We start from the raw sequence: 13856 nt of genomic DNA on the forward strand, positions 1-13856 counted from the left end.
CGTATATTGGGTGTGACAGTGTGTATTCACTTTTAATGCATCCCCTTTGATTGGCAAACAAATCTCTTTTCCTTATATGAAGAATCTCTTGACTCTGAATCTCTTGACCAATCTCTTGACTCTTGACCAATCTCTTGACTCTGGTTTACAATAGATGTAGATTAATAAGTGGGAAACATTACCATAAGAATCGGATATTCTCTTTAATATGATATTCATGCCATATGAGAAAAATATCCAGTATATGTTGCTCTAAAAGAGAATATGTTGGATAAACCTGTGTGGTGAATAAGGACACATAACAATAGAAATATTTTAAAATATTGCAGTTACAATAAGATAGAAGTGATAAAAATAAGATTAGTGTAAAGCTTTAAAATCACTGGACTAGACATGTTCAGTGCTTCAAGTGCTTCAAGTGCTCAAATAGTATAGGAATAGAATAAGGCTTGAAATCATTAACAAAGTGAGATAAGTGCTAAATATTTTCTTTTCTCATCCTTTCTTCTTTTTTTTCTACAGTGTGCATATTTAAATCATTTCATTTATAGTCTTTGACAGACAAAACTGAACCAGCAGGTTATAAAGATATAGGTCTTGTCTTCTCTTTATGATATCTGTGATGAATAATGAAATCCAATTAATGTAATTGTAAAGATGCTTTTGCCTTGCGGTCCTGAATAGCAGAATGCATAATTTCTAACATAATTTATAACAAATCTCACACAATTATTTCCTATTTATGGGGGGAAAAAAGAGGAGAAATAAGGAGAGACAACATAATGTGTTTTTTTCTCTTCAATTTTAAGACAGCAGTGGATGCAGTGTTTACTCTCAGGTTTCTCTGCAGGAACAAAGCATTAAGGTAATTGCAACTTGTTTTGTCTTGAGGCTGATGGATTCTAGTGGTAAAATGAAACATAACTGATCTGACATATTGCCAATATTAAACTGTGAAGAGTTTCATGATGTAACTTTAATATGACTGGTACAAAGACAACTTATGTCCTAAGTGTGGTAGAGTAGAGGTTTTAAGCATATGGCAGTTGAGCACACTAATTGATAGTTTTAGTTAGTGTTAGTTTTTAGGGAATTTGTAACCCAATGCCACAGGACATTTGAAAAGCACACATTTCAGAACATATTTCATTTCTGAACCAAAATTACGTGCTGGAGCACCACAGCCTGGAATGGAGGTTATGCACAAGAAAATCAGGCCGGGAGTTCTATTGAGATCACCAGGGGGGATTTCAAGGGCCAGTGAAGAGTTGGTCTGCTGTCAGTCCAAGTGCTTCTCAGCACACAGAATTTGACAGTACATCAGCATGGAGAACGCCAGGGCCAAGATCTGACAAGAGAAGAAGAGGAGTACAGGTCAAATAGAATATATATATATATATATATAAATCAGTGACATGCAGTCAGGGAATGCAGGTGAGGCACGGCCTCACCTGTCATCATGGAAATATAAAATTAAAAAATAAATGGTTTTATTTATTCAGTGATTTGTAGCCTACTTTAAAGTTATTTTCCATTTAACATTTTTAGATTTTTTTTTTCCAAATCGTTGATTATTCACATTTACCGTTCAAATACTAAGAAGAGGTGAGGTACTTATATGCTTTCCATAATAATAGTACACTTAACAAAGTCACATATTGCTTATCATCAATATCATCATCATTATCATTCACCCAGCAATCACAGATTTCCTTGAAAGAGACCTGATACTTTTAAAAGAAATACTGTAGTTATTATGTCATATAAACTACAATTTCTAATGTCACCTTTAAACCCAATAAATAATGATTTATCTCTATCTTTCCTACAAAGACACTGTTTTGCTGCATTATCTTTGATTGATGATCAGTTCTGGCGTCTTTATATGAGAATTAGTTGTTGATAAAAAACAGCTAAATTACTTTTTATCTGATAATGTAGGAGTTAATAGGGAACTTTTTCAGGCCTGAGTAGTGGCTGCAGTCTTCCTCACCAGCTACATACAGCACAGACAACTTCCACCAAGAAGTTGGGCAGCTTGTATGTCACCTGTGGGGCAAAATCGAGGTCGAGAAAAAAGTCGGGAAATCACTTGCTTCTGCTAGTGAAGCTTTAATGCTGTGAAGCCATGGTGACTGATGGTGACTGAAATGAGCATTTTGACCAATTCTCATCATATTTCATCTGGAATTTGGCAGGGATATGGCAAGAGGACTGTGTAGTTTAACTGTCTTTTTGTGAATCAAACTGAAACTGTAGGAGGTAGAGACAGGATTTTGAGAAGTGAGGGGGAGGGCTATATTTCCCATACGGTCACATTTTGATTTTGTAAACTTTGTAAAGTAAAACAAATGTGGCTAACCATACTCTGGCAAACCAAGAGTAAAGAGTTAACAAGTTCTGACACAGTGTCAAATGTAGCATAAAAACGGTACAAGAAAGACAGATGTAATAAATTGATGATAGTAATGATGAACTTTTTTTTTTTTTTAGTCAATGTTCTCAAAACTTGTTTAATGTATTGCCAATTTTAATTTGAGATAAATATGCCTTCCCTATTCATCATAGTTCCAGTTAACCTAAGATGGGCTTTAAGTAATGACACAAAAAACACAGAACTGTTGCATAGCTTTAGGTTCCCAGCAAAACCTGTGCAGTGCTATTGCTGGTAATATGTGTTTGGGTGCTCTCTTCATTAAGCTAACAAGATTAAAAGACATGTATTTTGGATTGAACTGCACAGAAGTGCAATGGTATATAACTACAATGTGTTTCCAAGTTTTGCCATTGTCTTTGGCCAAAGAAATAGTTTGACTTGACATCAATGAGAAAGTAAGAGTGTAAGCAAATATGTAAAGCTTAACAATGTGTTTTTTCATAACAAGAGATGGCTAAACAAAAGCATAAATATAAAGAAAATGTTTAAAATAAATGACAAATAAATATTAGACATAATGACCTGCACAACGCCAATACACACTCCAAACACCAGTACAGAGGGGATGTTATCTAGAAGCCACTGCCTGGCCTTCTGATAACATGGCTGCAGAGGACAAAGAGAGACAGAAAGTGTGAGGGAGGGGATGCATGGGGTAATGAAGCTTACATACAAAAACAATACATACATCAGAAGTACAAAAAATACATACATAATGTGTTAAGACAAGTGAAGGGATAAATGATTACAACTTATCTTAGATATCAATAAATGATGACTAGTTAGACCCATTGTGACACTCTATACATCTTATAGTCCCATCAAGCTGTAACTGGCAAGTACAGAAATGTTAATGCTCACATAACAAATTTCCATAATGGTCAAATAGATAATACCAACAAATGTGCGAAGGTAGACCATCTCAGAAGCTTCAGTATTTGAACTATATCAAAAGAATTCCATATTAGTATTACGACTTTGGTCATATATTTGTTCTGGCCATCATTCCTGTAAGCAATAATAACATTGCACTCAGGGTAGTTGCTGAAATCTGGGAACACAGCAACAATGAACATTCAAGTTAGCCAAATTCATTTGTAACAGAAAAAGATGAACAGTAACAATAAGAACTGTAAAATTATTCCCTAAAGTCTGCTGTAAACATCCATCATAGTTTGTAGACACACTAGTTTCAAATTTTACCTATTGTACTGACTGTAGTTTTGTACACAGTTTTCCTACGAAGTGTGGGGTTATCTGCAACATTTCAGATGCACTCACTCTCAGATTGAACTCCAAATAAAGTAGTTTAGATAGTCTAGCTTGTTTCCAATCTATCGGATCATCTGACTGCTTTTTCTTCCCCTTCTGGACTGTATTGATGTTATAGCATTCTAAGATCTCAGCAATTAGTCAACGAGAACAGTGCTATTAGTATGAAAACATACTCAAATTATAATAAACTGGAATTATTCATAAAGCTGCATTAGCAATGTATGAATGTAAAGTAACAAAATACATTGGTGCCATGCAGTTGGCTTTAACAGATCCTGAGAAGTTCAGCCTAAATGCTGTACAGAAAATAGTTTAAAGCTGCCAAATTCTTGCAAACTAAATCTGATTTTATTTCAGATGGGTGAGTGTATCTGTTACGATCCTACAGACCCGTTCTATTCCTAGTATGTCTTTTTCCTGTTCCCCAGTATTATTGTTGCCTGTCTGTTCTCCTTTGTCTGTCTGTCTGGATGTTCACCTATACCCAGCCAGCTCCGCCTCCTCATGTGCACACCTGACACACATGATCCAGATTAAGGCACAGGATAAAAGGGGAGAGCTCTCTCCTCCCTGTGCCGGATTGTCCTGAATCCCTGTCAATGTCTTTGTCTTAGTGGACTGCCACTTATAGCGTGCATTCTTGCATTTAAGTGTCTTCTGCCGTGTCAGTGTATGCCTTGCCTCAAACCTGCTTCGTCCGAGCTCCCTTAGTTATTTTTGTATCCACTCCTTATTAGTGCGTTTTTTGTTACTCCACTTGTGTTTAAAATAAATTGTAGTTATTTTTATATCTCAGTCTCTGGTCTGCATCTTTGGGTCCTAACAAAATCCACATGTGAAAGCCTAACAGTAACTGATTCTTTCATACATGAAAATGTAAGTAATGTTTCATTATTTGCTATATTTTTAATGGCTACATGTGTACAAATTTACCCTTCCAAATAACATTGTGGGACTGCACAAAGTACTGAAATGACCATGCCAGTGTTTCTGTGTATTTTAATGCCTTAACTATAAACCACATGGTTTATATTGCCTGCTGACCATTTTCATGCATGTTGCTACATTCCTGGCAGCTTTTGTGGCAGAGTGTGGCAATAAAACGATGATTTATTAACAAAGTATCAACAGAACGACAGAAGGAATAAAGTAACAACAGAAATACTCACTGGGTACCAACCAAAAACTCCAAACAAAAAATCACCTTCAACAGGGAAAAAGCCAGGACCAAAGTACAACAAAAAGTGACAGAGCACAAAACTAAAGAACTCGAGAAAACTGTCTCTGAAGATTAACTCGTGACGAGGGGCAGATGATCTCAGGCACCGCATCATATGTGAGAAGCAGAGAGAATAATCCGGCACTGGAGACTACGAGAGGGTGGCTTATGAAGCCGGATGATTAGGCAGAACGAGCTGCAGGTGTGCCTGGAGAACCAGCGCTCCAGGAGATCGCCCCGCCCCTCGACACTCGCACTACAGGAGAGGGAGAGAGAAAATCAGTGGGAGCAAAACCAAAAACACAACAGAAAACAGGACCACAACACCATGGGATCTTCATCAGGCATTGAAAAAAATGAATGAGACGGCTTATATCACATGACTACAAACAGGGCACCTGTGTAGACAACGGAGCACACCTGAAAGGTGCTGACGTGCTGAGGTAAGCGTATCGTCTCACTTCCTGTTTCTGGTTGCTGCCTTACGAGTAGTGTGGGTTTGTCGCTCTTGTTCCTCTGAGTGTAATTTGCTCTGTGTTTTGTTACAGCGGCCTTTTATCCGCGCTCTAGAGTTACATTAGTTCTGCTCAAGCACCCATAAGTCCGTTTATTTAGCGACCGTCAATTTTATTTGTCTGCTCTGCTAGCTATACCAGCTTAGCCTAGCAGCTAGCGATGGCTTCTCTCTGTCCCTCTCCAGCTCTCTCCTGCTTGGTGTGTCACATGTTTAGCTACTTCTCTGCCTCCTTTAGTGATACTGGTACGTGTAATAAATGTAGTTTATTTGGTGAGTTGGAGGCGAGGCTTAGTGAATTGGAAGCTCGGCTCCGCACCATGGAAACAAAACCATTAGCTGTAGTTAGCCAGGCCCCCGTAGCCGGTGCGGACCGACCAAATGCAGCTCCTGCTAGCCGTCCCTCGACAGCTCCCGAGCAGCCGGGAAACCAGGGAGGCTGGGTGACTGTTCGAAGGAAGCATAGTCCCAAGCTGAAGCCCACCAACCGCTTCATGTTTCTAACAGGTTCTCCCCACTCGGCGACACACCCGCTGAGAAACCAACTCTGATCATTGGCAGCTCCATTTTGAGAAACGTGAAGTTAGCGACACCAGCGACCATAGTCAAATGCCTGCCGGGGGCCAGAGCGGGCGATGTCGAATCAAATTTGAAACTGCTGGCTAAGGATAAGCGTAAATACCGTATGATTGTTATTCACGTCGGCGGTAATGACACCCGGTTACGCCAATCGGAGGTCACTAAAATTAATGTGGAATCGGTGTGTACATATGCTAAAACGATGTCGGACTCAGTAGTTTTCTCTGGACCCCTGCCAAATCTGACCAGTGATGACATGTTTAGCTGCATGTCATCGTTCAATCACTGGCTGTCGAGGTGGTGTCCAGCAAACGGTGTGGGCTTCATTGATAATTGGCAGACTTTCTGGGGAAGACCTGGTCTGATTAGGAGAGACGGCATCCATCCCACTTTGGAGGGAGCAGCTCTCATCTCTAGAAATCTGACCGATTTTATTTATGAACCTAACCCCTGACAACTCAGAGTTGAGACCAGGAGGCAGAGCTGCAGTCTTACACGCTTCTCTGCGCCTCCATTAGAGCAGTTACCCACCCAACACTCCATAGAGACTGTGTCTGCCCCCCGACCACGTAAACTAAGTAAACCAAAAGTACAGAGAAGAGGAGTTAAACATAAGAATCTAATTAAAATTAAAACAACCACTACAATAGTACAACAAGATAGGAGAATTAAATGTGGACTCCTTAACATCAGATCTCTGTCCTCTAAAGCTGTTCTAGTAAATGAGTTAATATCAGACCATAATATTGATTTATTTTGTCTGACTGAAACCTGGCTGTGTCCTGAAGAGTATGTGAGCCTAAATGAAGCTACTCCTCCGTGCCATATTAATACTCACATTCCTCGAGGCAGCGGCAGATGAGGTGGAGTTGCAGCCATTTTTGACTCAAGCCTTTTGATCAACCCTAAACCTAAACTCGACTATAACTCTTTTGAAAGCCTTGTTCTCACTCTTTCTCATGAGAAATTGAAAACAGTGCAGCCACTTTTATTTGTAATAGTATACTGCTCTCCTGGTCCTTACTCCGAATTTATAGCTGAGTTCTCGGAGTTTCTATCAAGTTTAGTCCTTGAAGCAGATAAAGTAATCATTGTAGGTGACTTTAATGTACATGTCGACGTTGATAATGACAGCCTTAGCACTGCGTTTATCTCAGTATTAGACTCAGTTGGCTTCCGTCAGAATGTACATGAACCGACTCACTGCTTTAACCACACCCTCAACCTTGTTCTGACATATGGCATTGAAATCGAAGACTTGATAGTCTCCTCACAGAATCCTCTTTTATCGGATCATCATTTAATAACTTTTGAATTCATATTACCAGACTACCAGCCAGTAGGCAAAAATTCTTATACCAGACTCCTGTCTGATAGTGCTGTAGCTAAATTTAAGGATACGATCCCATCAGCATTTAATTCAATGCCATGTCTCAATACAACAGAGGAGTCTTATGCTAACCTTAGTCCCTCCCAGATTGACTACCTGGTTGATAGTGCTACAGGATCGTTGCATATGACACTTGACTCTGTTGCTCCCCTAAAAAAGAAGAAAATTAAACAGAGGAGGTTAGCTCCATGGTATACTCCTCAAACCCGCAAATTAAAGCAAACTTCACGGAAAATAGAAAGGAAATGGCGTTCTACCAATTTGGAAGAATTTCAGTCCGCCTGGCAAGACAGTCTTAAAATATACAGGAAAGCCCTCCGCAGTGCCAGGGCAGCCTATTACTCTGCACTAATAGAGGAAAATAAGAACAATCCTAGGTTTCTCTTCAGCACTGTCGCCAGGCTGACAGAGAGCCATAATTCTGTTGAACCATGTATTCCTTTAGCTCTGAACAGTAATGACTTCATGAGCTTCTTCAATGATAAAATTCTAACTATTAGAGACAGAATTCATCAATTCCTGTCGTCAACAGGTACTGTTTTGTCTTCAAACACAGAAACCGTAGAAACTGTTACTCTGTCGCAGTTCTAGACTGTTTTACTCCTGTCGACCTTCACCAACTAATTTCAATAATTTCATCATCAAAATCATCAACCTGTATTTTAGATCCTATCCTGACTAAGCTGTTTAAAGAAGTATTACCTCTAATTGACTCTTCAGTATTAGACATGATCAATCTGTCTTTATCAACAGGCTACGTACCACAGTCCTTTAAAGTAGCTGTGATAAAACCGCTACTTAAGAAGCCTACTCTTGATCCAGGGATTTTAGCCAACTATAGACCGATATCCAACCTTCCCTTTCTCTCAAAAACTCTTGAGAAAGCAGTTGCCAATCAGCTGTGCGACTTTCTAAACAATAATAGTTTATTTGAGGATTTCCAGTCAGGATTTAGAGTGCATCATAGCACAGAGACAGCACTGGTTAAAGTTACAAATGACCTTCTAATTGCATCTGATAAAGGATTTGTCTCTGTACTAGTCTTATTGGATCTTAGTGCTGCATTTGACACCATTGACCATGGCATCCTATTGCAGACACTGGAACATTTCATTGGCATTAAGGGAACTGCGCTACGCTGGTTTAAATCCTACTTGTCAGATCGCTCTCAGTTTGTACGCGTTAATGATCTGTGCTCACTAAAGTCAGCTATGGAGTTCCGCAGGGTTCTGTGCTTGGACCAATTCTATTCACCTTATATATGCTTCCTTTAGGTAAGATTATCAGGAAGCACTCAATAAATTTTCATTGCTATGCAGATGATACCCAGCTATATTTATCAATGAAGCCGGAAGAAACCAGTCAGTTAACTAGACTACAAGCATGTCTTCATGACATAAAGACCTGGATGACCTGCAATTTTCTGATGCTAAACTCAGACAAAACTGAAGTTATAGTAGTAGGCCCTAAACATCTTAGAAAGTCACTTTCTGATGACATAGTAGTTATGGATGGCATTGTGCTGGCCTCCAGCACCACTGTAAAGAATCTGGGAGTCATCTTTGATCAAGACATGTCCTTTCACTCCCATGTAAAACAAATTTCAAGGACAGCCTTTTTTCACCTACGTAATATTGCAAAAATCAGGCATATTTTGTCTCAAAATGATGCAGAAAAACTAGTCCATGCATTTGTAACTTCCAGGCTGGATTATTGCAATTCCTTACAATCAGGCTGCCCAAATTCGTTGCTGAATATTCTCCAGTTGCTCCAGTACGTTGCAGCACGTGTTCTGACAAAAACCAGGAAGCGAGATCATATTTCTCCAATACTCGCCACTTTGCACTGGCTCCCTGTAAAGTTTAGAATAGAGTTTAAAATTCTCCTCCTTACTTACAAAGCCATAAATGGCCAGGCACCTTCTTATCTTAAAGAGCTCATAGTACCTTATTGCCCCACTCGAACACTGTGTTCCCAGAATGCAGGTCTACTTATGGTTCCTAAAGTCTCAAAAAGCAGAACAGGAGTCAGAGCATTTAGCTATCAAGCTCCTCTCCTGTGGAACATTCTTCCAGTCTTTGTCCGGGAGGCAGACACTGTCTCTACATTTAAGAGTAGGCTTAAAACTTTCCTTTTTGATAAAGCTTATAGTTAGGGCTGGCTCAGGCTTGTCCTGGACCAGCCCCTCGTTATGCTGCTATAGGATTAGACTGTCGGGGGACCTCCAAAGATACACCGAGCTCCTCTGTCCTTCTGTCCCTCTCCATCCGCACGCTTTCATGTCCTACCACGGCGTGTTACTAACTTAGCTCCTTCCCCGGAGTCTCTGTGCTTTGTTGTCTTGCAGGTTCCCATGGACAGTGGCTGAATCTGGATTGTGGATTTCAGCTGCGTCTCCTGCCTTATTACATCCACTGTCACTGTTACTGTGATTGCATGTCTGTCTCCCTGTCTCTCTCTCTCTCTCTCTCTCTGACTGCATTTCTGTCTGTCTGTCTGTCTGTCTGTCTGTCTGTCTGTCTGTCTGTCTGTCTGTCTCACTCTCCCTCTCTTGCTCTTCCTCTCTCACCCAACCGGTCGAGGCAGATGGCCACCCACCCAGAGTCTGGTTCTGCCCGAGGTTTCTGCCTGTTAAAAGGAAGTTTTTCCTCGCCACTGTTGCCAAGTGCTTGCTCATGGGGGAATTGTTGGTTTCTTTGTAGATAAAAGAGCTTGGTCTGTACCAGCTCTATATGGAAAGTGTCCTGAGACAACCGCTGTTGTGATTTGGCGCTATACAAATAAAATTGAATTGAAATTGAATTGAAATTGAATTGAAAGGTGACAATTGGCATAACATGTGCCCAAAGGCACTGGCTTATATGCATTGCATAAAACCACAAGAGTCATCAAACATATAAAAACTATATGTATCACAATTGACAAACAAAGTTTTGAAATCACAATCATCACAATACATATTGTTACATGTTGTTACATGTTGGTACATAATGGGTAGCACGGTGGCACAAGTGGTAACAAGTGGTCGCCTCACAGCTAGAAGGTCCCCAGTTTGAATCCCGCTGTGGGCGCTGGTGGCATGTCCTCCACCATGCCTCGAATGTATCCTTATGTATCGTATCCTTAGAATGCCTCCTTCTAAGGATACGATTATCTTTGTCTCCTCCACGTCTGGGGGTGGAGACATGTTCAATTCCGACATACCTTAAGGTAGACAGACAAGACAAGTTATGTTTCAACGCATTAAAATGAACAGCTTTCTTATACTGCTCCTGTGTTCTGCATTGCGTGTTTTTCTGCAGCATGTGGTCTTACCAATATAGGCAAGGCCACAGGGGCACTTTATCATGTAAATGACATTCTTAGTGTTACATGATATGACCCCTTTTATTTTGAGCATTTTCCCTGTGTGCAGATGGCAATATGTATATGTTACACTTAAAAGTGAAATTATATTGCGTGCAGTGTGCGCACCTGTAATTTCCATCAGGTAGTAGTAGGGCTGGGCCATAAAACGATAGTGATATGTCTCGCAATAGACACGTCATCAATATCAATAAAAAATTTGTTCCATAAAACATTCGATAATTTTGTCGGAAGAAACCTGAAGTTGCAAAGCGAAGCGAGGTTGGTTGCATGAACAAAGGCACTCGCTCTCAGGTAACCGAGCAACGTAGGGAGTAATCGCTAATCAGTGAGAGAGACACGCTAACACACCAATCATGTAACATTATCAAGTTCGGTTGCGCCACCTCGTTGTCTCTTCTTTGATGCTTCGCGAGGACTGAGATGAGAAATAGAAAGTGAGTCCTGCAGTGAGCAAAATTGTCAATAAAACAGGGGAAGTCAGCTCGCCAGTATGGCAGTTTTTTGGATTTTATAAGTCGGACCGTAGTCAGACCAATGTCGTCTGTAACCTCTGCAAGACTGTCGTCCCCACCAAGACCGGTAATACCACAAACTTGTTTAACCACCTTGGTCGCGTTCACTCTTTGGAGCGCAGCTGTATTCACCAACGTCCGCCAACCCCAGCACCACCGCACAAGCAGCAGACAACCATGCAGAGGTATCTGCTTCAGTGCCTGATGACAAATCATCTAAAAGGCATGAAGACATAACGGAGCCAGCGGCATATCATATAGCTAAAGACATGCTTCCGCTGAGCACTGTGGAGAAGCCAGGTTACAAACATCTCTTACACGTGCTTTTTTTTTTAAACAATATTCAATAAAAATATAATTGAATAGTTCGTGTATGTTTAGAGTAAGAAGAGTAACTAAAGTTGTTCATATGTCTAGGCTGGTTTTATAGCTCAGTCAATCTTACTGTACTGTCTATCATGTTTGTTTTTTTGTATATTACAGATGTCAAGTCTACCTCAGTTTCTGCTATGTTTCCAAAACACTGCACATATCTGAAAACATTTTATTCAGCAGAAGGTGAATCAGCTTGTGAACTTCCTGCACAAAAAAGTTCTCAGGTTTCTCTCTCTTTACATTTTTACACTTTTTTTTTTACATTTATTATTTGACTGTTTCCCATGGTTGTGTTGACATTTCCTTTCCTTTCTGCCTTGATAGCTGAGAGGATTATAATCAGAGGAAGGTTAAATTTAAAATAAAAATGTTTAAATTGAATGTATTTTTCTCCTGGTCCTTATTTTAAATACGTCATAAAAAAAAACACAATAATTAGCGATATCGACCAATATAAAACACTTTTCAGCCATTAGGTGGAATAAATGTGGATTTACCTCAGAATTTGGTCGAGTGTTTGATGGGCTGGAGGCATGTCTCTGCGTCACAGGCATTTGGCGAGCTCTCAGCACTCTCCGTGCTCAAAAAGGCTGTAGCAGGGCCGCTGTTAAAGAATTCCTTCAAACAGTTTGATATTAAACCTCTTCTTTGATTGCTCATGTTTTATGTATCCAAAAGTTCACATCTGCTTTTGTTTGTATGTGAGTAATGTATCAATATGTAACAATATGTATTGTGATTTCAAAAAATTTTCTGATTGTTTGTCAATTGTGATACATATAGTTTTTATATGTTTGATGACTCTTGTGGTTTTATGCAACGCATATAAGCCAGTGCCTTTGGGCACATGTTATGCCAATTGTCACCTTTCAGGTGTGCTCTGTTGACAGGTGCCCTGTTTGTGGTCATGTGCTATACACTGTCTCATTCATTTTTTTCAATGCCTGATGAAGATCCCATGGGATCGAAACGTTGCCTCTTTTAGTAAATAAATATCCTTGGAGCATATACAATGTGCAGACCATTTCTCCCTAATAGCTTTTGATCTATATACACTTCAGTCTATTTAAATCAACTTCCCTGGAGTAGGACGTGTTTGTACCTGCGTAAGTTGACCACCAGCTCTTTGGTTTTTCCTGCATTGATTTGGAGGCAACTCCACTGGCAATAATGCACAAAACCCTGGGCCAGTTCTCTGTACTCCCTGCCATCCCTATCTGTGATGAGTTCAACAAATGCAGACTCTGCACTGTAGAGGATGAAGAGGAAGGGAGCCAGAAGTGTTCCCTGTGGAACCCCTGTGCTGCAGACCTTGTCAGACTCACAGTCCTGTATCCTCACATACTGTGGTCTGTTGATGAGGTAATCCATGATCCATGCTGTGAATTTTTCCCTCTGAAGCATGAGCTGTATGGTATTGAAGGCACAGGAGCAATGCCCTGATATTTGTTGCCCTGAAAATGAGACCAGGATCCCAGGGTTTATTGTTGGAAAAACACTGTACAGTCCTTGCATTCTCCAAACAGAAGTTGATCCAATCAATTGCACTGTGTTTGACACTGTCAGTGTCATTTCCACAAGCACCACAAATTACTTCCCACACATTTGTATCAAAACAGTCCATCAAAGCCTTCTCAGCCTTGTTGGACCATCTTTTCCACTGTGTATGAGTGGTTTGTACACAGGTAGGAGGTGCATCAGGTCATGATCAGATCCTCCCAGGGGAGGGAGAGGTGATGAGTTACATGCCTCCTTGGTGTTGGCATAAAATTAAGTCAGTATTTCATTGTCTTTGGTGCATCGTGCAACACATCGAGTGAATGTGGGCAGAGTAAAGGACAGCAAAGCGTGATTAAAGTCACCAAAAAACAAGAAGGAGGCCATGTGGGTAATGTATCTGCAGCCTGTCTACAACTGATACATCACTGGCTGGCTTGTAACAGCTGTGGACAGCATTGCAGAGGAGGGAATAAACACCTCTATCGTGATATGCCAGAATTCCCTAAGTAAATAGCAAGGCCTGATGAGAATGCTTAACAGGTCAATGTTGTAACTGCTAACTGAGTTTTTTTGTTTGTTTGTTTGTTTTTGATAAGATAAGATAAGATAAGATAAGATAAGATAAGATAAGATAAGAACCTTATTTATCCCACAACGGGGGAAATTCACATGTTACAGCAGCAACA

General features: G+C 40.3%; 1 protein-coding gene across 2 annotated transcripts in view; it reads right to left on the reverse strand.

Annotated features, from left to right (window-relative positions):
- Positions 1 to 1078: 1078 nt before the first annotated feature.
- tspan4b (tetraspanin 4b) overlaps positions 1079 to 13856 on the reverse strand; it is a 38751-nt gene continuing 25973 nt past the window's right edge. For both annotated transcript variants that reach the window (XM_070980245.1, XM_070980246.1), the window contains exons 7-8: positions 2960 to 3043; positions 1079 to 1348 (exon numbers count right to left, since the gene is read on the reverse strand). In XM_070980245.1, coding sequence (XP_070836346.1) covers positions 1280 to 1348; positions 2960 to 3043 — 153 coding nt within the window. In that variant the 3' untranslated portion in view covers positions 1079 to 1279. The remainder of the gene's footprint in view (positions 1349 to 2959; positions 3044 to 13856) is intronic.

This window comes from Chaetodon trifascialis, chromosome 15 (assembly GCF_039877785.1).
Source record: "Chaetodon trifascialis isolate fChaTrf1 chromosome 15, fChaTrf1.hap1, whole genome shotgun sequence".
NCBI classification, from domain to species: Eukaryota; Metazoa; Chordata; class Actinopteri; order Chaetodontiformes; family Chaetodontidae; genus Chaetodon; species Chaetodon trifascialis.